The sequence below is a fragment of the Aquarana catesbeiana genome, linkage group LG13 (genome assembly GCF_042186555.1).
Source record: "Aquarana catesbeiana isolate 2022-GZ linkage group LG13, ASM4218655v1, whole genome shotgun sequence".
Classification (NCBI taxonomy): Eukaryota; Metazoa; Chordata; class Amphibia; order Anura; family Ranidae; genus Aquarana; species Aquarana catesbeiana.
The window spans coordinates 67,594,408-67,619,647 of NC_133336.1; the positions used below are offsets into that span (position 1 = coordinate 67,594,408).

At 42.6% G+C, this 25,240-nt stretch overlaps 1 protein-coding gene across 1 annotated transcript in view; it reads right to left on the minus strand.

Annotated features, from left to right (window-relative positions):
* DLGAP5 (DLG associated protein 5) overlaps positions 1 to 25,240 on the minus strand; it is a 70,292-nt gene that overhangs the window by 16,967 nt on the left and 28,085 nt on the right. Inside the window, exons 5-12 of the mRNA XM_073608810.1 lie at positions 20,674 to 20,760; positions 20,465 to 20,555; positions 19,937 to 20,029; positions 19,696 to 19,763; positions 17,106 to 17,386; positions 12,669 to 12,799; positions 12,458 to 12,578; positions 806 to 891 (exon numbers count right to left, since the gene is read on the minus strand). Of these exons, the coding sequence (XP_073464911.1) occupies positions 806 to 891; positions 12,458 to 12,578; positions 12,669 to 12,799; positions 17,106 to 17,386; positions 19,696 to 19,763; positions 19,937 to 20,029; positions 20,465 to 20,555; positions 20,674 to 20,760 (958 nt within the window). The remainder of the gene's footprint in view (positions 1 to 805; positions 892 to 12,457; positions 12,579 to 12,668; positions 12,800 to 17,105; positions 17,387 to 19,695; positions 19,764 to 19,936; positions 20,030 to 20,464; positions 20,556 to 20,673; positions 20,761 to 25,240) is intronic.

Here is a 25,240-nt window from a genome sequence, read left to right on the forward strand (position 1 = left end):
CATGTCTCGTGTCTTTCTACTGCTCCGTTCCTCTGCCAGCAGCACGATAACTTCTAACAAGTTCTCCGACACAGGGGATAAAAGCAGTTGGAAATTTGTGTCGGGAGGTAACTGAGAAAGATAAGCAGCGAGCTGTCTATTCACAGCACAGCTCTGCAAGTTTTTTCATTCAGCTACCTATGGGGGGGGGGGGGGGGGTGGTGCCTTTTTGCCAATCAGTTCTCACGCAGTGTATGCCCAGACCCCCCTCCCACTGCTGAAACAGGATGGATGAGTGATTTCTAACTTGATGTGCACTTTTTAAAGAGTCTAGAAAGCTGAAGACAGCAGATATACAAGTAAAACTTATGCAAGGAGATTTGTTTCATCTCTGTATCATCTGAGGCTGTTCACTTCACTGGGTATAGGAGAGGGTTTACATCAACTTTAAGTGGTTCAGGAGTACCCACTATCAAAATTTCAAGATAAGCTGCTCACACAGTGGCCAATCTATGTAGTGATAGTCAAATTTTCTAGTCTTTGAAAACCTGTTATAAGTTAGAAATCTCCTTAAGTCCTTGTTCACAATGCCGTGACTTTGAATCATACATCCCTGCATGACTTCATCACGGCTTGCATTCGACTTCAATGCAAGTTGTGCTGAAGTCGCACCTAAGTAGTGCAGGAACGTTTTTTGAAGACAGACTGATTAGAACGGTTCCATTGCCATTAATGGGGCGCAACTTTAAACTCTTACGTCGCATGAGAAGTCACGGCAGTGTGAACCAGGACTAGGAGACAACAGTACCATGCATGCTTCACTTACAGTCTTCTGGAATATCCTCTTCAATTCTTTCATCCCACTCACTGCACAGCAAATCCAGCCTCTGAATCTCAGACTTTAGCAAACCTCTAATGTAAAAATATAAAGAAAAGAAAAAAAAAAAATAAAATAAAAAAAGGTAAACTGCAGTGTTGATAGTGAATACTTCAATGATGAATGAAGAAAGCATAAATTGAAGACAGACAATGGTGAGATGGGCTAAAAACAAACTCCTCTGAACCAGTGTACAGTAGGGCTGCAACTAATGATTATTTTCATAATAGATTAGTTGGCCGATTGTTTTGATTAATCGGAGCATAACCTTTTTTTTTTCTTAAGTGTGGTATAATTTAGTTAATATGTAAAGTTTAAAAATAAACTTTTTGGCATTAATTCTAAGCGGTATGTGTGGAGAAAACCAGGCACTGCTCATCACCTGTTCAATACAGTCCCGACAGTGAAGCATGGTGGTGGCAGCATCATGCTGTGGGGGTATTTTTCAGCTGCAGGGACAGGACGACTGGTTGCAATCGAGGGAAAGATGAATGCGGCCAAGTACAGGGATATCCTGGACGAAAACCTTCTCCAGAGTTCTCAGGACCTCAGACTGGGCCGAAGGTTTATCTTCCAACAAGACAATGACCCTAAGCACACAGCTAAAATAACGAAGGAGTGGCTTCACAACAACTCTGTGACTGTTCTTAAATGGCCCAGCCAGCGCCCTGACTGAAACCCAATTGAGCATCTCTGGAGAGACCTAAAAATGGCTGTCCACCAACGTTTATCGTCCAACCTGACAGAACTGGAGAGGATCTGCAAGGAGGAATGGCAGAGGATCCCCAAATCCAGGTGTGAAAAACTTGTTGCATCTTTCCCAAAAAGTATAGAGTCCCAATACGGGGTTATTGGCGCTGTTCCACTAAACCTCGTCTGATGTGCAGAAACTAGTGAGGTGTATCAAGTAAAAAATGTGAATAAATAAAAACTGAACATAAATTATTATATATGTAGGAATGATGAAATTGCAAACGTGTGGGAAAACTATTCTTGGTGTATATGCGAAAAATGCCCATATATATATATATATAAAGTGCAGCGTGTATTATCACCTTACTAGATTAGAGGTGATCAAAAACAAAACATTATAGGTTGGTATAAAGAAAGTGTTATGAATTCCCAAAAAACCTTCAGAAAATCCAGTGGAGCACTGTTTTGCTTCTTTTAATATAGCCAAGTTTTTTTACGGATTTACGCGATGGGGCTCATTCTTGTTTTATATGGATGTGTCTGCGGGGAGTGACTGGAACTGATCGGGATACCAGGAGTGGAGATCCGAACGGAGGACTGTCACCAGGGACCATTGCTGCTGGATACGGCTGATAGGCTTGATACCCCTGCAGGGGTGAATTCTTCTGAGTGAGGGCACATTGGGGGGTCCTTTGGAAGGCTGGAAGAGTTTACAACACTAAGAGTACTGCTAGATGTTTGAAGAGACTTACTATTTGCACTTTAGGAAGAACGTTCTATGGACTTTTTTTCCTTTTTTTCTTTTGGGACATTTTTTTTTGGACTGATGATTTAATGATTTATTTTTAAACACTTTTATGCGCATCTATGATTATAAGGTTCTTATTTATATATTTTAGCACTTTTTTATGCACATATTTATGCTTTTTTAATGCACATATTTACACTATTTTTTCAAGGATTTTCTGAAGGTTTTTTGGGAATTCATAACACTTTCTTTATACCAACCTATAATGTTTTGTTTTTGATCACCTCTAATCTAGTAAGGTGATAATACACGCTGCACTTTATATATATGTGGGCATTTTTCGCATATACACCAAGAATAGTTTTCCCACACGTTTGCAATTTCATCATTCCTACATATATAATAATTTATGTTCAGTTTTTATTTATTCACATTTTTTACTTGATACACCTCACTAGTTTCTGCACATCAGACGAGGTTTAGTGGAACAGCGCCAATAACCCCCGTATTGGGACTCTATACTACTTAGAATTTCACGTAGGTGTTATTCTGTGCTGGGGGGGCTGCAGTTCCTTTATTACCTAAGCGCGGAGCTATTTGTTTCTTATATATCTTTCCCAAAAAGCCTCATGACTGTATTAGATCAAAAGGGCGCTTCTACTAAATACTGAGCAAAGGGTCTGAACATGTGATATTTCAGTTTTTCTTTTTTTAATAAATCTGCAAAAATGTCAACAATTCTATGTTTTTCTGTCACTATGGGGTGCTGTGTGTACATTAATCAGGAAAAAAAAAATGAACTTAAAGTGAATGTAAACCCAATGTCATCCTTTCTAAACTACTGCCATAGGGGTTATCTATAAGGATATACATGCCTCCTGCATGTATATTTACCTGTTAAATATCTCCCCTCTGTTATGAGAGCTGAAAAACTGCAGATTCTGTGGGTGGGTCTGTTATCTGGCGCTCAGTGGGTGGAGTCATGATATCAGTAGACTCCCCGCCCACCTCTACACTCCCCTGTGTATTTCTAACACTGAACTTCTGCTATGATCTCTAACATCCAGTGAAAAGACAGGAAAGTAACCACATGACTTCAGCATGCCAAATCATGCTGAGGTGTGGAACAGCCAATCCTTGCAGAGCTGCTGATGAAAGGAGTGGGGGAGGGAATTAAAAAATAATGCCTGTGTCTTAGGCTGTCACTCACAGCAAGGGGGAGGAGTTGACAAAGTTTTTGTCAGTTTGTCAAGATTTTTCTCACTGAACAATAAAAGAGGATTGCTCAGAGATGGATTAACTCTGTGTGGCAAGACTGGGCTCAAATGATAGGAAATCTTATACTCTACAAAAAAAAAAAAAAAATAATTTCGGGTTTACATCCACTTTAACCACTTGAGCCCCGGACCATTATGCTGCCTAAGGACCAGAGGTCTTTTTCCAATTTGGCACTGCGTCGCTTTAACTGCCAATTGCGCGGTCATGCAATGCTGTACCCAAACGAAATTTGCGTCCTTTTCTTCCCACAAATAGAGCTTTCTTTTGATGGTATTTGATCACCTCTGCGGTTTTTATTTTTTGCGCTATAAACGGAAAAAGACCGAAAATTTTGAAAAAAAATGATATTTTCTACTTTTTGTTATAAAAAAAATCCAATAAACTAAATTTTAGTCATACATTTAGGCCAAAATGTATTCGGCCACATGTCTTTGGTAAAAAAAATGTCAATAAGCGTATATTTATTGGTTTACGCAAAAGTTATAGCGTCTACAAACTAGGGTACATTTTCTGTAATTTACACAGCTTTTAGTTTATGACTGCCTATGTCATTTCTTGAGGTGCTAAAATGGCAGGGCAGTACAAAACCCCCCCAAGTGACCCCATTTTGGAAAGTAGACACCCCAAGGAAATTGCTGAGAGGCATGTTGAACCCATTGAATATTTATTTTTTTATTTTTTTTGTCCCAAGTGATTGAATAATGACAAAAAAAAAAAAAAAAAAAAATTTACAAAAAGTTGTCACTAAATGATATATTGCTCACACAGGCCATGGGCCTATGTGGAATTGCACCCCAAAATACATTCAGCTGCTTCTCCTGAGTATGGGGATACCACATGTGTGGGACTTTTTGGGAGCCTAGCCACGTACGGGGCCCCGAAAACCAATCACCACCTTCAGGATTTCTAAGGGTGTAAATTTTTGATTTTACTCCTCACTACCTATCACAGTTTCGGAGGCCATGGAATGCCCAGGTGGCACAAAACCCCCCAAAATGACCCCATTTTGGAAAGTAGACACCCCAAGCTATTTGCTGAGAGGCATATTGAGTCCATGGAATATTTTATATTTTGACACAAGTTGTGGGAAAGTGACACTTTTTTTTTTTTTTTTTGCATAAAGTTGTCACTAAATGATATATTGCTCACACAGGCCATGGGCATATGTGGAATTGCACCCCAAAATACATTTAGCTGCTTCTCCTGAGTATGGGGATACCACATGTGTGGGACTTTTTGGGAGCCTAGCCGTGTACGGGACCCCGAAAACCAATCACCGCCTTCAGGATTTCTAAGGGTGAAAATTTTTGATTTCACTCTTCACTGCCTATCACAGTTTCGGAGGCCATGGAATGCCCAGGTGGCACAAAACCCCCCCAAATGACCCCATTTTGGAAAGTAGACACCCCAAGCTATTTGCTGAGAGGCATGGTGAGTATTTTGCAGCTCTCATTTGTTTCTGAAAATGAAGAAAGACAAGAAAAAACATTTTTTTTTTTCTTTTTTCAATCTTCAAAACTTTGTGACAAAAAGTGAGGTCTGCAAAATACTCACTATACCTCTCAGCAAATAGCTTGGGGTGTCTACTTTCCAAAATGGGGTCATTTGGGGGGGGGGGGGTTTGTGCCACCTGGGCTTTCCATGGCCTCCGAAACTGTGATAGGCAGTGAAGAGTGAAATCAAAAATTCACGCCCTTAGAAAGCCTGAAGGCGGTGCTTGGTTTTCGGGGCCCCGTACGCGGCTAGGCTCCCAAAAAGTCTCACACATGTGGTATCCCCGTACTCAGGAGAAGCAGCAGAATGTATTTTGGGGTGTAATTTCACATATTCCCATGGCATGTTTGAGCAATATAACATTTAGTGACAACTTTGTGCAAAAAAAAAAAAAAAAAAAAAAAAAAAAAATGTGTCTCTTTCCCGCAACTTGTGTCGCAATATAAAATATTCCATGGACTCGACATGCCTCTCAGCAAATAGCTTGGGGTGTCTACTTTCCAAAATGGGGTCATTTGGGGGGGTTTTCAATTGTCCTGGCATTTTATGCACAACATTTAGAAGCTTATGTCACACATCACCCACTCTTCTAACCACTTGAAGACAAAGCCCTTTCTGACACTTATTGTTTACATGAAAAAGTTATTTTTTTTTTGCAAAAAAATTACTTTGAACCCCCAAACATTATATATTTTTTTAAAGCAAATGCCCTACAGATTAAAATGGTGGGTGTTTCATTTTTTTTTTTTCACACAGTATTTGCGCAGCGATTTTTCAAACGCATTTTTTGGGGAAAAAACACACTTTTTTAAATTTTAATGCACTAAAACACACTATATTGCCCAAATGTTTGATGAAATAAAAAAGATGATCTTAGGCCGAGTACATGGATACCAAACATGACATGCTTTAAAATTGCGCACAAACGTGCAGTGGCAACAAAATAAATACATTTTTAAAAGCCTTTAAAAGCCTTTACAGGTTACCACTTTAGATCTACAGAGGAGGTCTACTGCAAAAATTACTGCCCTCGATCTGACCTTCGCGGTGATACCTCACATGCATGGTGCAATTGCTGTTTACGTTTGACGACAGACCGCCGATTGCGTTCGCCTTAGCGCGAGAGCAGGGGGCGACAGGGGTGCTTTTTTTTTTTTTTTTTCTTTATTATTTTTCTGCTTTTTTTATCTTATTTTTAAACTGTTCCTTTCATATTTTTTTTTTTAATCATTTTTATTGTTATCTCGGGGAATGTAAATATCCCCTATGATAGCAATAGGTAGTGACAGGTACTCTTTTTTGAAAAAATTGGGGTCTATTAGACCCTAGATCTCTCCTCTGCCCTCAAAGCATCTGACCACACCAAGATCGGTGTGATAAAATGCTTCCCCAATTTCCCAATGGCGCTATTTACATCCGGCGAAATCTAAGTCATAAAATGCTCGTAGCTTCCGGTTTCTTAGGCCATAGAGATGTTTGGAGCCACTCTGGTCTCTGATCAGCTCTATGGTCAGCTGGCTGAATCACCGGCTGCATTCTCAGGTTCCCTGTTGAGACAGGAGAGCCAGAGAAAAACACGGAAGATGGTGGGGGGGGGGGGGGCATTCCCTCCCACGGCTTGTAAAAGCAGTCTAGAGGCTAATTAGCCGCTAGGATTGCTTTTACATGAAAGCCGACCGCTGGCTGAAAAGAATGATACCAAGATGATACCTAAACCTGCAGGCATCATTCTGGTATAACCACTCAAAGTCGTGAATGGCGTACCTGAAGACAAAAAAATGGTTAACAATAAAGCACAGTAAACGGTAAAGTATAAAAAATTGCATACCTGAAAAAGCAAACATGATAAAACATAATAACAATAAAACATTGCAGAATAGAATACAGTAAAAAAGAGCAGAACAATAGAGAGAGAATAGAGAGAGAGAGAACAATAAAACGACAACTATTTTTTTTAATTTTATATATATTTTTTTTTTGACACTTTTTTTGTAACTAACTTTTGTAACTGTAACCGGTTCCAGGTTCGGGTCTCTCAAAATGCGATGGCATCTTGGGAGACCCTGTGAAAGTGTGCCTAGTCTGTGCAATGCTGTACCCTACGCTAATACTCAACTAGTGAATGGTAGCGTTCAAAACATTCACCAATGCAAAGACCAGGATTGTCAGGACAGGAGGGACAATAATAGCGGGTGTCACGCCTATATCCGCGCTTCCTGCAGACACATCTTTTTTGGGGGGGGGTTCGCTGGGTAGGGGTACTCGGGAGGACATAAAGAAAATGCCTCTCATGCAGCCGACTGCATTTGATTGGGGATGTGAATGGGGGAAGTACGGGCGCTGCAGAAGTGGTGGGTTCCCAATTAGGATTGGCGAATGCAGCAGGAAGGGCACTATGGGCACGACGGGCCTGTGTTTGTCTTCTTGGTGGCAGCGGGACACTACTTGTGCTTGCCACCTCACCAGCTTGAACTGCACTTATGGGACTCGCCACGTCACCAAGTGTTGCTGCAGTGCTGGTTTGACTACGACCGGGGTGTACTAGGCCGCTGGTGCTTGCCAGTTCACCAAAACACTACCAAAAAAACTGTTAGCGATCGCAGGGATCAGGCCTGACTCTGCGAACGCTGCAGTTATGTGTTTAGTGTTTTGTAAGTGTCAGTGATCGATCGATACTGCACTTGGGTGGGCTGGGCCGGGCGGAGGGGCAAAACGCAGGTGCTAGCAGGTATCTGGGCTGATCCCGCTAACACTGCGTTTTTGGGAACCCTAAACTGCTGGGGACGCTAGTATAGATCTGATCGGATCAGATATTGATCCGATCAGATACTATACCACTAAGGGAGGTGTACGGTGCGTGCGTGGGTGTTAGCGCTACTGGCGCTAACCTGACGCTGCCTGGTGCTTGCTTGCCAGTTTACCAAAATGCTACCAAAAAAACTGTTAGCGATCGCAGGGATGAGGCCTGACTCTGTGAACGCTGCAGTTATGCGTTTAGTGTTTTGTAAGTGACAGCGATCGATCGATACTGCACTTGGGTGGGCCGGGCGGAGGGGCAAAACGCAGGTGCTAGCGGGTATCTGGGCTGATCCCGCTAACACTGCGTTTTTGGGAACCCTAAACTGCTGGGGACGCTAGTATAGATCTGATCGGATCAGATATTGATCCGATCAGATACTATACCACTAAGGGAGGCGTATGGTGCGTGTGTGGGTGTTAGCGGTACTGGCGCTAATCTGACGCTGCCTGGGGCGACGCATATCACCGCCGGGCGATCAGGGGGCTAAACCTTTATTCGGTAATAAACGGCGGGTGCCCTGACACTATAAAAAATAAACGAACTAACCAGCGTCAACCGTAACGTTTATACGGTGATCAGTGGTGAAAGGGTTAACTAGGGGGCAATCAAGGGGTTAAAACATTTATTAGATAGTATATGGGGGTCCCTGACACTATAAAACGCAGTGACACTAATACAGCGATCAGAAAAATTATCGCTTAGCAACACTGGTGACAGGGGGTGATCAAGGGGTTAAAACTTTATTAGGGGGGGTTAGGGGGGTATCCTAGACCTAAAGGGGGGTAATACTAACTGTCCCAACACTGTAACTGTCACAAACTGACACTATGCAGTAATCAGAAAAAAAAAAAAAAAAAAAAAAAAAACCTGCTGGTGTCAGTTTGTGACGGGGGGGGGGGTGATTGGGGGGGGAATCGGGGTGTTTTGTATGCCTGGCATGTTCTACTGTGTGTGTAGTGTGTTGTGCACTTACATTGCTGTCTTCTCCCCTCGGCGCTGGAACGGAATACCGAGCTGAGGGGAGATGACATCATTTCCTTTGCTGCTGTTTAGCATACAGCAGCAAAGGAATGTTCCCATTGGCCGGCGGCGATCGCGAGGGGGGGGCCACGAATGGATGGCCTCCCCCTCATCTCGGATCGCCGGGGAACAGAACGGGACCGCCTCGTGCGGCGGGGGGGGGGGGTCCGATCGGACCCCCCACCCGCGGAAGGCAAATCACGTACATGTACGTGATTTTGCCTGCCCGTGCCGCTTTGCCGACGTAAATCGGCGTTAGGCGGTCCTTAAGTGGTTAAATGATTTTAGCAAATGGCTGCAATATAACAGAGTGAAAAATTTAAGGGGGTCTGAATACTTTCCGTCCCCACTGTAAATAACCAACTATATGGTTAGGGAGTAAAATCTTTAATCCACTCTGAGAATAAACAGACAGAAGAGATATAATGTATATACTATTAGGAGGTTGAATCTGGTAAATATCACCAGGTCTCAGAGAACACATTTTTTTTATTAATAAAAAAAAAATTAAAGGCCGATTGTCAGACAAACCTGTAATAGATTATATGCTGGACATACAAAAACAAAGTAAAATATATATATATATATATATATATATATATATATATATATATATATATATATATATATATATATATATATATATATATATATATATACATACACACATATATATACACACATATACACACACACATACATATACACACACAAAAAGGTCAGTGAGTTTCTGGGCTCCCGACAGTGCTGCACTGACGTTTCTGGATTCTGAGTCATGGGGAAAGCAAAAGAATTGTCAGAGGATCTGCGGGAAAAGGTAGTTGAACTGTATAAAACAAGAAAGGGATATAAAAAGATATCCAAGGAAATGAGAATGCCAATCAGTTTTCAAACTCTAATTGGAAAAGTGGAAAATGAGGGGTTCTGTTGAAAGCAAACCACGGTCAGGTAGAGCAACAATTTCAGCCAGGAAAATTGTTGGGGATGCAAAGAAAAACCCAAACACAGGACTCTTCGAAAATGTGGTGTGGCCGTTTCAAGATGCACAATAAGTCCTCATGCACACGGACGTTTTTACAGCTGCTTTTTTGAGCTTTTTTTGCAGCTTAAAAAGGCCTGTCTATGTTAGTCTATGGCTTCATGCCCACCTAGGCGTTTTTGAGCTGCAAGTAGCATAGGCGTTTTTAAGCTGTAAAAAAAACCCAGGACCAGTGGGTTCTGAGAGACGTTTTTCAGCTGTAAAAACGCTGAAAAACGCTCAAAAACGTCATTCACCAACGTTTTTTAGCGTTTTTGATCCATTGGAAAAAAAAAAAAAAACGCGGAAAAACGCTAACACGGAAAAACGCTCAAAAACGGTAAAAAACGCTATTGCAAAAACGCTGAAAAAAGTTAAAAAAAATCACTGCAAAGATACTGGCGTTTTCATAACGTTTTTTTAACAGCCTGTGTGCATGAGGGCTAAGGAGGCACTTGAAGAAAAATGGACTGCATGGTCATATCACTAGAAGAAAGCTATTACTATGCAAATGCCACAAATTATCCTGCTTATAATACTCCAAACAGCTCAGAGACAAGCCTCAAACCTTCTGGCACAAAGTCATTTGAAGTGACAAGACCAAAATGTAGCTTTTTGGCCACAACCATAATCACTACATTTGGAGAGGAGTCAACAAGTCCTATGATGAAAGGTACACCATTACTACTGTGAAACACAGAGGCAGATTGCTGATGATTTGGGGATGTGTGAGCTACAAAGGCACAAGAAATTTGGTCAAAATTGATGGCAAGATGAATGCAGTATGTGATCAAGAAATACTAGAGGAACATTTGCATTAATCAGCCAGGAAGCTGCACATAGGTCGTACTTGGACATTCCAACATGACAATGATCCAAAACACAAGGCCAAGTCAACCTGTCATTGGCTACAGCAGAATAAAGTAAAGGTTCTGGAGTGGCCATCTCAGTCTCCTGACCTCAATATCATTGAGCCACTCTGGGGAGATCTCAAAACGTGTAGTTCATGCAAGACAGCCCAAGAATTTACAGGAACTGGAAGCTTTTTGCCAAGAGGAATGGGCAGCTTTACCATCTGAGATGATAAAGAGTCTCATCCACAAATACCACAAAAGACTTCAAGCTGTTATTGATGTTAAAAGGGGGCAATACACGGTATTAAGAACTGGGGTATGTAAAGTTTTCAGCAGGGTCATTTGGCTAGTTTCTGTTGTCATCATGATTTAAAAAGAATAAACACAGTTGAATGACAATAAAATGGCTTCAGCCAAACACCAACTATGAGTGAAAGAAAAGTTTGTGTTATCATTCATATTCTCTGCACATAGGCCAAAGAAATCAAATTCTGGCAGCAGGGTATGTAAACTTATGAGCACTATAAAAAAATATAAATATATTTGAACTAAATAAATGCACCCAGAAGTAGGATATATGGGCATTTTAACTGGGCGTCAGACATGAAACTATATGAAGGGTAGATCTAAATCTTATATTAAAGTAGTACTAAAAGCTGAGACGTTTCCTCATGGATATGATAGATTTAAATCTAATGCACAAAACTGGTAAAAGTTTACTTTAAAAATATAATTGTAATGCCTACTATTACCTCCAGTCTATCAGACTCCACCTTCTCTGGGTTCAGATGCTGAGCTTCCCTGCACACACAGTCTTCAAAGTGATTTTTTTTTTTTTTAACATGTCATACTTACCTGCTCTGTGTAATGGTTTTGCACAGACCAGCTCTGAATCTCCTCTTCTGGGGCCTGGTCGACGCTCCTGGCCCCTTCTGCCTTCAGTGTGCCCAAATAGCAAGGTAAAAAAAAAAAAAAAAAAAAACCCCATCTTCTGCCTTCAGAACCACTCACTTTCTGCCCAGGACTACATGTCCCATACTGAAACACACTTAAGAGATCACATTTTTGAATAGTGGGTGGAGTTATGCTAATCATTTAGGCACCATGGCCTTTAATGCATCAGAACTGCACTGTCATCAGCGTAAAGTTATAAATGTGTCTAAAAAACCCCCAAAAAAAACACAAACAAACACACACACACACCTCTGCACCCTTTTGGCAATTTAGCCACAGACTTCCCCTGAAGGTAACCTGCACTCATACATTTTTCATCACATGGTCAGCTGGAACAGCTTCACTTCAAACTGCTTTATAGTTGCCTTTATTAGCAAAGCAAAATGTACGAAAACCGACAGTGAAAGGTTGAGGAATGGAACACAAACAAATAAGGCAGAACTAACCCTAAAACATTCATCTTTCAGTGTGTTAAATGCTCATTACATCTAGTGGGTGATCCTCCCAAAACACCATTTACAATTAGTACAATCAGAGCAGATAACTGGATCCTGTCTAAATTGGCCCTAGTATGTATGAATGTGAGTTAGGGACCTTAGATTGTAAGCTCCTTGAGGGTGTAAGGACTGATGTGAATGTATATGTAAAGCGCTGCGTAAATTGACGGCACTATATAAAGTACCTGAAATAAATAAAATAAATAAAATAACCAGAAAAACTAGACCCCCTAGTAGTAACCTACCTGAAATATGGCACATCATGAGGAGTCTGATCTGATTGAGGATTATTGGTTGGTGTACTTGCATCTTGGTCACATGGAGGAAGGCTCTCTTCCCTAACAGGCAGAGCTGCACAGACATCACCTGTAATTTTATGCAAACAAACAAAACCTTAAAAATTCCAAAATAAAAAAAGTTAGACAAAACCATGTGTTTAGGATCATATTTGTGTACCTTTGGCTTCAGGAGAAGTACAAGTGTTCATTTTCTGTTCAACGCTTGTGGTCTTTATGGCCAAGTCAGGAGGGGACACCTGAGGGCTCTTATTTTTTTCACTTTCATGCGCTCGTGTGAACACAAAGTTGCTTTATTTAAAAAGAAAAATTAGAAAATATCAGTTACCAGTTCATAAAGCGGCCATTAGTGATTTTTTTTTTTTTGGAAAGTAGCACCCAAAACCGTTAGCGTATTCTTGCCGCTATTTGGTACTTGTACAGTGTGTCTGGTCGGGGCCTTCACCTCTCCATCTGCCCTTTCCTCTGATGTTCTTGGGGTTCTACAGGCCATTTATGACGCCATCTTATGAGTCAATGCGTATGCAAAATCTGTTGTGAGCAATCCCATGCTGGCCCTGATGAAGCAGCTATGTATTATGTACTGTGAAACACGTTGGCTACTGTTAACAGATTACAACATTAGCTTATTTTTATTGTGCCATGTAATTATATGCATGAATTTTATTTGGAGGCAATGTTACTTTTAATGTGTTTCAATAAAACTACTTGTTTTAGTACTGTGCCTTAACCACTTGCTGACAGCCCGCCGTCAGAAGGGCACTCCTGTGCAAATTGCCGAAGCTGTATGGCGGGTGCTTTAAAGGAGTATAGGGGACGCCCCCCCACCGTTGCAGGGCCGCAATCGGGGGGGTACGACGACGACGACAGTACTCCTGTAAGGGGCCCCAGCGTCCCAAGAGGCTCGGCTGGACACGGTCCTCCTTCAGCAACACATGACATGACAAATGAATCTGTCATGCACCGGCTGGGCCCGCAAGGCGCCCACTATAGGAGGAGGTGAGCTCAGTCTGCCCAGTGAATACAAGGGACAAGGGAGAGAGGCGAGCTGCGCGATGCACAGGCAGCAGACAGAGAGACAGAGAGGGGGAGACAGAGAGACAGAGAGGGGGAGACAGAGAGACAGAGAGACAGAGAGGGGGAGACAGAGAGACAGAGAGACAGAGAGGGGGAGACAGAGAGACAGAGAGGGGGAGACAGAGAGACAGAGAGACAGAGAGGGGGAGACAGAGAGACAGAGAGGGGGAGACAGAGAGGGGGAGACAGAGAGACAGAGAGGGGGAGACAGAGAGACAGAGAGGGGGAGACAGAGAGACAGAGAGGGGGAGACAGACACACAGACAGAGAGGGGGAGACAGACACACAGACAGAGAGGGGGAGACAGACACACAGACAGAGAGGGGGAGACAGACACACAGACAGAGAGGGGGAGACAGACACACAGACAGAGAGGGGGAGACAGACACACAGACAGAGAGGGGGAGACAGACACACAGACAGAGAGGGGGAGACAGACACACAGACAGAGAGGGGGAGACAGACACACAGACAAAGAGGGGGAGACAGACACACAGACAGAGAGGGGGAGACAGACACACAGACAGAGAGGGGGAGACAGACACACAGACAGAGAGGGGGAGACAGACACACAGACAGAGAGGGGGAGACAGACACACAGACAGAGAGGGGGAGACAGACACACAGACAGAGAGGGGGAGACAGACACACAGACAGAGAGGGGGAGACAGACACACAGACAGAGAGGGGGAGACAGACACACACAGAGAGGGGGAGACAGACACACACAGAGAGGGGGAGACAGACACACACAGAGAGGGGGAGACAGACACACACAGAGAGGGGGAGACAGACACACACAGAGAGGGACAGAGAGAGGGCGCCATGCCTGTGCCACTAGAGAGGGAGAAAGACTGAGCCACTGCCATGGTACAGACATGCTACACTGACCAGTGTTGGCCTGGGCAACCCAAAGTAAGCAAACGTCCAGTGAGAGGGATTACTGCAGTTTCGCTGGGTCTGGCAAGAGGGCGTGATGGCCGTTAACCATTACTACTCTTGGGGACTGAGCTTTTAGGAAGTCCCTAACTTGTTATGCTCTATGCCTTATTGACCAACAGAACGCGTGCCAACAAGCTCCAATGAAGGACTGCCAGGCCGAAAATATAGGTGGTGCGCGACACCACTGCCCCCTCTGTGCTTTATATTTGGACTTTAATATCCTTCTCCTTGGATGGGACACCTGAGGCTGCCAAGCTGGCATGGAGTTGCATTGTGAAAATGGATGAGGATGACTCTGGGTGGAGATGTGTTTCATTGTGGAGAGCCTCTTCACTTTAACTCCCATCACCACCCAGAGTCACCCTCATCCATTTTCAAAATGCAACTCCAGCATCTTCATCCACGCCCAGCATCACCCATTCCTCTCCAGGATGCTGGCCATGGATGGGGATAAAGGTATTGTGCTTTAGTCAGTCAAGAGTTGTTATATTGATTGATTCATGTAATCACACCAAAGGACTCAGTGGGATGGCCAGCGGGCTGGCCCCGGGGGTCCCAGGCCTAACGCTAAGTAAGGGGCCTCAAAATTTCTGATGGCGGTTTGGTTTGGTATTCAAACTAGAACATGAAGACCTTACGATAATTTAAAACTTTTCATAAAGTCTCAAATTTTTCAGTAAGTCCTCTCAGCTGAACATAGGCAAATTCCAGAATACAATTCAAACAACACTGTACTTCTCAAAACAAGAGAAATATGCATTTCTGCCACTAGAAGGCGTTGCATAGGGGAAGGCTCCTGTTTAGTTTGCCTACAGTTGGCCAAACTCCTACAGTTGGGGCGATTGTTGGGATACAGTAGATATTCTGTCTTCTAAGGCCCTACTTTAACCACTTCATATGCAGGCCAATTTTGGCACTTTGCTCCTACATGTGAAAATCATTTGTTTCTAGAAAATTACTCAAAACCCCCAAACATATTATTTTTAGCAGAGACCCTAGGGAATAAAATAGTGTTTGTTGCAACTTTATGTCACATGGTACTTGCGCAGCAATTTTTCAAACCCTTTTTTTGGGAAAAAAAAAAAACTGTTTCATGAATATATAAAAAAGTAAAAAAAAGTTAGCCCAATTTTTTGGTATAACGTGAACGATGTTACGCCGAGTAAATTACCCAATATATCACGCTTTAAAATTGCACACACTCGTGGACTGGTGCAAAGGAGACGTTTTAAAATATTTTACAGGTTACCAGTTTAGCATTAGAGGTCTTGGGTTAGAATTGTTGTTCTCACTCTAATGCATGCGACGATACCACACGTGTGATTTGAACGCCGTTTACATATGTGGGCGCAGCTTTCATATGCTTTTGCTTCTGTGCACGAGCACGCGGGAACAGGGGCGCTTCAAAATAAATTTTTGGATCACTTCTATTCCCATTACAAGGAATGTAAGCATCCCCTGTAATAGGAATAATGCGAGAAAGGTCCTCTTTATGGAGAGATCTGGGGTCTACAAGATCACAGATCTCTCCCTTCAGGCTGGAAAGACCAGGATAAAAAAAAAAAAAAAAAAAATTTACACACACACACACACACACACACAGCCTTTCCAGCTGAGTCCCCGGCATTGTTTACATACACCGGCCTGGACGTGACCTCTTAACGTTGTGCCCGGGTCTTCGAGGGTCATAGAGATGACTAGGGACCATTTGGTCACCAGATATCTCTATGGCTAACTTCCGGCGGCGACCGATTCATTCTTCGGGCTTGCCGATCGTAGGGGCGAGACCATAGAAAAACCAGAGTTCAGCGGGAGAAGTCCCCTCCAGTCGCCTGTAAAAACGATCAAGCAGGTGAACTGCAGCTATGATTGTTCTTTTGGTGCAAAGAATCGCCAGCAGGAAAAAAAAAAAAAAAAAAGTAGCTGCAGGCATCATTCAGATATCACCACTGAAAGTCCATGACATTATATGATTTACTGCCAGCATGAAGTGGATAAAATGATTCCAATTATTGTTCTCTGCCTTCACTGCATAATGTTAACCTATATAGTCTGGTCAGTAAATTTGTGACCCTTCTTTTGAGAGCAAAATTTACTAACATTTTCTAAATGCTACAAGAACGACCAAAACATCTTGGCATGCTAGGAGGTGCCCTAAAAAAAAGGAAAAAAAAAAAAAAAAATCAATTTGTCAAAACTACTCCACACTGACTTTTTTCGATTGATCTAAAAATTTCCATTCCCACATCTGATTGGCGAGTTGCAATATATGACATTTTTGGTTTTGGGTTAACATCCAAAATCCCAAACAGTGTTATCAGACTTGTCCAGTTCTCATCTGTGCTCCATAGTGGGGGTGTACGTTTTGATAAGAGAAAAAAAATTAGACATGTGCAAGGAGAGATTAATTGAACCTTAAACAAGTCTGCTAATAGCAAAAAAGCAGTCATTTTTGCATATGCAAGTCTCAGGATAGGTTTCCTTTATAACAACATTTTATAAATATTTAGCACACAACTATCAAAAAACAAGCCACCACACACAGATCAACCCCAAATCCCTATTTCACTAGACCTACCTTTTACCATCCACAGGACTCCATGTAAAAGTTGGTGTCAAGAAAGCATTGGCTCTTTTGGGAGTCAATGGCTGGAACTTGAAAGTTGACAGTCCATCCAATGGTTGAAACTCAAAATTCTCTGGAGCAAAGGAAGGCTTTCTTTCTTCTTGTACAGTGGTCTTTGTAAGGATCTCACTTTCTACAGCTGTCACTTTGATGTTAGTAGCTGGCTTTGGCTTTTCTTTCAAAACAACCTCTGGTTTCGGCTTTTCAGATCTCTCTTGGTCAAGTACCACAGGCTAAAAAAAAAAAAAAAAAAAGGGGGAAGCACAAGTCCTTATAAATCAATTTTAAGATTTAGTAGAAGAAAGAAGAAAAGTTTTTACCACAGTTTGTGTGGCTGGAGAGATTTAATAAGCCAAGTTTACTCAACAGGGGCTTTAACCCTCACCTACTGAAGTTCAGCTTTAGTAACTTTAGTATAGCTGGCAATCACACTGCAATCCTTAAAGCATTTGTTACCCCAACACAACATATTCCTGCTGTACCACGTACTTGTATGAGAAAGTTCTGTTCTCTTTGTATTGCTTCCATTATGTGAAATCCCTGGTGTTCCGGTACATATACACACACACATATACAGTGGGGACAGAAAGTATTCAGACCCCCTTAAATTTTTCACTCTTTGTTATATTGCCGCCATTTGCCAAGTTCATTTTTTCCTCATTAATGTACACACAGCACCCCATATTGACAGAAAAACACAGAAATTGTTGACATTTTTGCAGACTTATTAAAAAAGAAAAACTGAAATATCACATGGTCCTAAGTATTCAGACCCTTTGCTGTGACACTCATATTTAACTCAGGTGCTGTCCATTTCTTCTGATCATCCTTGAGATGGTTCTACACCTTTGAGTCCAGCTGTGTTTGATTATACTGATTGGACTTGATTAGGAAAGCCACACGCCTGTCTACATAAGACCTTACAGCTCACAGTGCATGTCAGAGCAAATGAGAATCATGAGGTCAAAAGGAACTGCCTGAAAAGCTCAGAGACAGAATTGTGGCAAGGCACAGATCTGGCCAAGGTTACAAAAAATTTCTGCTGCACTTAAGGTTCCTAAGAGCACAGTGGCCTCCATAACCCTTGAATGGAAGATGTTTGGGACAACCAGAACCCTTCTTAGAGCTGGCCATCTAAACTGAGACATCAGGGGAGAAGGGCCTTGGTGAGAGAGGTAAAGAAGAACCCAAAGATCACTGTGGCTGAGCTCCAGTCGGGAGATGGGAGAAAGTTGTAGAAAGTCAACCTTTACTGCAGCCCTCCACCAGTTGGGACTTTATGGAAGCCTCTCCTCAGTGCAAAACACATGAAAGCCCGCATGGAGTTAAACACCTGAAGGACTCAAAGATGGTGAGAAATAAGATTGTCTGGTCTGATGACACCAAGGTAAAACTTTTTTGCCTTAAGCGGTCTGTGTGGAGAAAAACAGGCACTGCTCATCACCTGTCCAATACAGTCCCAACAGTGAAGCATGGTGGTGGCAGCATCATGCTGTGGGGGTGTTTTTCAGCTGCAGGGACAGGATGACTGGTTGCAATTGAGGTAAAGATGAATGCAGCCAAGTACAGGGATATCCTGGATGAAAACCTTCTCCAGAGTGCTCATGACCTCAGACTGGGCCAAAGGTTTACCTTCCAACAAGACAATGACCTCAAGCACACAGCTAAAATAATGAAGGAGTGGGTTCACAACAACTCTGACTGTTCTTGAATGGCCCAGCCAGAGCCCTGACTGAAACCCAATTGAGCCTCTCTGGAGAGACCTAAAAATGGCTGTCCACCAACGTTTACCATCCAACCTGACAGAACTGGAGAGGATCTGCATGGAGGAATGGCAGAGGATCCCCAAATCCAGGTGTGAAAAACTTGTTGCATCTTTCCCAAAAAGACTCATGGCTGTATTAGATCAATATGGGGTGCTGTATGTACATTAATGAGGAAAAAAAATAAACTTAAATGATTTTAGCAAAATGGCTGCAATATAACAAATGAAAAATTTAAGGGGGTCTGCGCACACACACACATATATTATATATATATATATATATATATATATATATATATATATATATATATATATATATATATATATATATATATATATATATAAATATAAATATATAAAATTCTCAATAAATAAGTAGCAACTACAAATGCTGCAGATGCTGAGTCTGCGATGTCAGCACAACAGCCGATTTTCAAATCGGGTACTGTCGCGATCTCCACTAAGGGAAACCGGCCGTGAAGCCTGCTTCACGGCTGATTCCCTGCTGCACTAAATGGCCTGGCGGTGGAGGAAGGAGGCCAAACTGTCAAGGGACGGGGGAAGCAAATAAGCGGAGGTTCCACCTTTGGGTGCCATGTACATTAGGAAGTATCAAATAATAATAGACAGCTTTCCTCTACAGTAGCATTTTTACAGAATGAAGAATATATATATATATATATACACATACACACACACACACACATACATACGACAGATGCATTCAATGCTACAAGTACCAATTGGACATGATCATGTGGAATACAGAACCCTTACCTCAGTTTCTATTAAAGCAGATTCCTTTTTAGAGTTCTCCTTGGTTGTTTTTTGAGCCTTGGCCACTACTAAAGACACAAATACTGCGCTGGTGAAAACAGTGATTAAGAAAGGCTTTCATGTACACAAGATTGTTTTTTTAATTATTACAACACTCCAGGGACAAACATACCCTGTGTTATTAGCCAGTGCAAAACTGCATAAGCAAGCTCAGTAAGATTACTGCCTTCAATTAAGTTACCTGAAGTGTTAATTGCTTTTACTGTTGGAAGCCGAGTCATGGCAGCTATAGCCACCGTTGCTCTTGTAGTCCTGGCAGACGGAATAGTTGTGACTGAACAAGGGAAAATGGAGGACAAAATAGTTTGATTACCATGAACAGCGAGGCACTCAATCCATACAAGTACACAATATTGTGCCCTGGCCTGGAGCATAGTCAGGCACGAAGCATCTTTTTTTTTTTGGGTGAGGGGAGAAAACAAACAAACAAACAAACAAACAAAACAAAAACCCTCCTTTCCATTTTTCTGTATTGAAAAGGTATTTTCTATCGGTGGAAATCAAGCACAATACATACAATATAGTTGTGGCATCTGAGGTTATACTGTGCCTGAAAGCATGATTTTATTTTGCAAAAACAAAAAAATATATATATACACAAAATAAACAAACTGACCACCACACACGTATTTTGCAAAATTACCATTTGGGTAGATAGTCATTGTGGTTTTTAAGAAGATAAAAAAAAAAAAAAAAAAAGACCCATTACCTTTGTTTTCCTTCTCATTCTTTTTTGGGGCAGACTTTTGTCCACGTCCTTTTGAAGCAGTTTGGTCAGAAATTTTGTTTTCTACAGGAACCTACAACAATGAACAAAACTCTGGAGAAGAAAAGAAAAAAGGAAAAAAAAAAAAAAAAAAAAAAAAAACCAAACAAACAAAAACACACCACACACCATTAAAATACCCAATAACTTACCTGTGCAGGCCGAGAAAGAGGTTTATGAACAGGGGCTTCTATTTTGGCTGCCGATCTGGTAACTCTAGTCACAGCAGGTGGCACAGCCTTAAAAAAAAAAAAAAAAAAAAAAAAAAAAAAAAACCACACATAATAATAATTTCAAAGGATACCAGTTAGTGAATTACAGTTCCCACCCATATCAGCAAGCTGGTCATTACTGCAGCATTATATATATATATATATATATATATATATATATATATATATATATATATATATATATAAATAAAATGAAGAGACCTTTCGGTAGGAGAGTCTGCCAATATAGGAAAGGAAAATACAGTGGGAATGCTGTCACATGGTACAACAAAAGCCCTGGGTGGCCAACAGCAGACAGTTCAAAGTGAAACTAAACGCAAAAGTGTGTGTGCACGCGCGCATCAGGCATGCTGACCCGTGGGAACCGAGGAGACAGTGCGGCCCCCCAGGAATTCCAAGATTGCGCCTGGCAATCACAGCCTCAGAGAACACCAAGTGGCCCAGACAATAAAACGGAGCAGGGGGGTAAATCCAGCAAACCCCCTAAGCCCAAGGAACAACCTAGGAGACATGTTGTACTATACCCAGAGGCTAGCAGGCCCTGCTGAATCCTCTCAGGCTAAAGCTCAGCACGCTGCCCTTACCCCTAAGAGCTTGTGGACAGGGAGAATGCAGACAGGCTAGATGACACTGCTCCCATGGAGTCTGTACCTAATCCCATGCCTGACTTGTTTGATATGCCATCGGAGGAAATTCCCCAACCCACACTCAGTGAAATGCTACAGGCTGTACATAGATGCACTGCCTCTGGGGATGATTTGAAAGAAAAGTTTGGGAGGCTGAAGGAGGAGAGTGTCCCTTCTTCGCCAGGACATTCAGAAGATCAGGGAGAGAACCACTGCTGGGGAGGGCAGAGTAAGTGACATAGAAGACCAGATGCCCCCTATGAACCAGCATGCGAGAATGGCGGCACAGCAAGCATATCAGGCCATCAATAAAACAGATGACATTGAGAACTGCCTCAGACGCAACAATGTATGCATTGTGTGGCTCCCTGAAAAAGTGGAGGGCAGGGACCCCACTGCATTTATTGAAGGCATGTTGCCAGACGTGTTTGGCAAAGAGGCTTTTTCGGGAGGTCGTGCTGTAATTAGTCAGAGAAAAGGGTGCCGTGCAATACAATGGCACCAGAAAAACCTTCTACCCTGACTTCTCAGCAGAAGTTCAATGCAGGCAATCGAAATTCGCAGAAGTCAAAAAGAGGTTGCAAAGGCTACAGCTATCATATGCGATGATGTTGCGGCCAAGCTGCGTGTAACAGCCAGAGGTCAGAATCAGTTCTTTGAAAAAACGCACAAGATGCCGCAATGTGGCTGGATCAGAATGGACAAGATCTACGCTGACAGGGCCACGAAGATGGCGAAGGTTGAAGCTATGTTTGGAACTCCTCTACGGCATGAAGGGAGTCCAACTACCCCTACAGTATCCATTTTGCTACCAGAGCGCCTGTACATAGTACCCACCCTCAGCGAGTGAAAATCCACAATTTCCATTTTTCCATAACACATTGGTACGGGCGTACACATGAAATGCTACTGTGTACGACGCCTGTACTTTGGCTGTTATGATTGTCATGGCTCGAGTTTCTCGGCCCTGTTGGTACGAGGAGGGCCATTACCAATCCAACCCTACATTGTTTGGGAGGCCTTAGCTCCGCACAGTTGGCGGTATATGGGCCACAGGCTGAATGCAACTCCTACATTTGCCAGTCAGTATGCACTGCTGCACAGTTGCGCAAAATGAACTACTTTATATTCCAGATGCCTTTCCAATGTGCACTTTACTCAAGAATTACACTGTTTGTTGCACTGTCCACAAACCAGATGCTGCTGCTTTACCAGAACACTGCCTATACCAGAGAGACACTTCCGCAACTATATATGAATGTCAGCCATGTCTTCTACACCTATAGTATAGTAAATATGGGGGGTGAACGATCCATTGGAGAACCATGATTTCTACATGTATGCGTAAATTCCATCCAGCCATTATTGGTCTGCAGGAGACCCACCTTCAGGGGGATACTATTGGGTTGCTACAATATGCCTGGGTTGGGAAAGCCCATCACTCCACTCACTCCGCATTTTCACGCAAGGCGAGTGTACTGATACATAAGGCGCTAACCTATCAGGAGTTGGGCTCTCTCATTGATATCTCAGGTAGATTTGTATTTCTGTATTGTAAGCTGTATACAATTACAACGATTCTAGCTTACACCCACACATAATCTGGTCTAAATCAGGCCTCATGATGCTGGATGAGGAACAGAAGGTTGAACTTCCTGATTCTTGTCCCATCCCAGTAGTTACCAACTTCAAATACCTAGGTATACAGATTTCGCCCCGACTCACGGAGTATTGCTCCCTAAATGTACATCCCTTACTGTCCCGCCTTCAGGATAAGATTAATACATGGAATAACTTTAAACTGTCACGTAAAGCCAACCTAATTAAAATGATCTTAATGCCCCAGCTGCTATATTTCCTCCACAACAGGCCTGTTGTGATACACCTTTAAATCTTTAGAGTGGTAAACATCCTTTTCCGGCGGTTACTATGGAACACTAATCCCCCCAGGATTAAACTGGAGCAGTTGCAGCACTCCAAGGACAGTGGAGGGTTGGCGGTCCCCGACCCTTGGCTGTACTAAATAGCTGCTCAGATGCAACATCTGGTTGGCTCTACATCCCAGGATCCAGTGGGCTCATCGGCTTGGCTGATGCTGTTTGCCTCGGGGGCCGAGACAATCCCGATGGGACTTGAGGCACAATTGTTCTCTAAATCCAATAAACAGATGCCAACACTCGCACTAATCCAAAAAATATGGAACAAGGGCAGCAACAGCAGGGGGTGCTGGGATTAACGGATTTCAGTCCAATATGGGGTAATCGCTCATATGTGGAATTGGCCAAGTTAAAGAAAGGGCCCGGGTGGCGCAACTTTGGTGTGACTCTGCTATCTCACATATTTAGCAACAGTAAACTGCTGTCCTTCCCAGAACTACAAACCAGATTTAAACTACCCGCATCTATGCTCTACTCTTACCTTCAACTCCGACATGCAGTTGGTGCACAGGGAAATGCAGGAGAGTAGGCACTGTCACCCACTCCTATTTTCCACGTGCTGCAATCCAGCACTGAAACTAAAAAGGGATCATATCTCAATGCTATTTACACATCACTTACGGACATACCCCAGTAGGGCAGTGTCTTTGTGGGAGAGAGACATATTACAGGAGATCAGTGGGAGGGGGCCCTACAGTCCATAACTACCTGCTCTCTGAATGTGGCACAAAAAGTTTCCCAAATCTATATTATACTAAGAGCACACTACACCCTGACAAAATCTCAAAATATGGGCAGACTGGTGGATCCTCTGTGTTGTCGGTGCCGACAACACAACAGGGATCTCATACATCTCCTGTGGCACTGTCCGAAGCTCCACCGATATTGAAGCGAGGTGGTAGGAACACATAATTGGGCGTTTCAAACGAAGGTACTCACAGACCCAATATGTTGTATACTAGGGGTCCTAGAGGACGTGATCACTGAGGAACTGCTCAGGATAGCATTCTCTAGGGCACTATTTCAAGCCAGAAAATGTATTCTGTGATGTCAACCTCACCAAACACTACCACTTCTTGGATAACAAATATGGGGAATACCCTTATTATGGAACGACATATCTACCAGCACAGGGGATGCCCCGGAAGGTTTGAAAAGCTATGGTCACACTGGCTGGACACACCTGGACTAAGTCCCAGAGAATTGGTGCCATCTAGACTTCTACAGTGTCCCTAGGGGTGAATATGCTATCTATATGAGCCATGCATTAAAGCGGGGTTCCACCCAAATTTTGAACATTATCTCTATGCATTCTCTTTCTTGCCTAGATGCTGACATGCTGTGTTAAAAAATTTAAATCGCCGTAATTACCTTTTTTTCCAATCTTCTTAGCACTTCCTGGTTTTCCTCCCATGGGAGTAGGGGTGTTTCTAGCCTATCCCAGACCTCCCACAGTCCCCTGGGAGCTAGTCTCAGGCTTCCCAGCATGCATTGTGCAACAGCGTCATCACAACATCTTGGTGAATGCTGGGAGCACAGCATTCACCGCATCCAGGAAATACATGCTTGTGGGCTTCAAATTCCCACAATGAAGATGGAAACCGCCTTCAGTGAATTTTATAAGTTATTCTTTACAACGAAATCTGACACAGGCAGACTTATTACACAGAACATGTGAGTAGATAATCATGAGAAGAAAAGTTTGTGAATGAACTCCAAAAAAAAAAAAAAAACAAAAAAAAAAAAAAACAAAACACCACGATAGATAGGTGGACCCCCGCTTTAAGTGATTTGTGTCCATGAGGGGTCAGTGTGGAAGTGAGCAAATGTTTATGTTTGGATATGTAGCAACTGCAACGTTAACTCGACTGTGTAATCATCATTGTTGAAAAAGTGTATGGCTTGTGCGTTGGAAGCTATTTA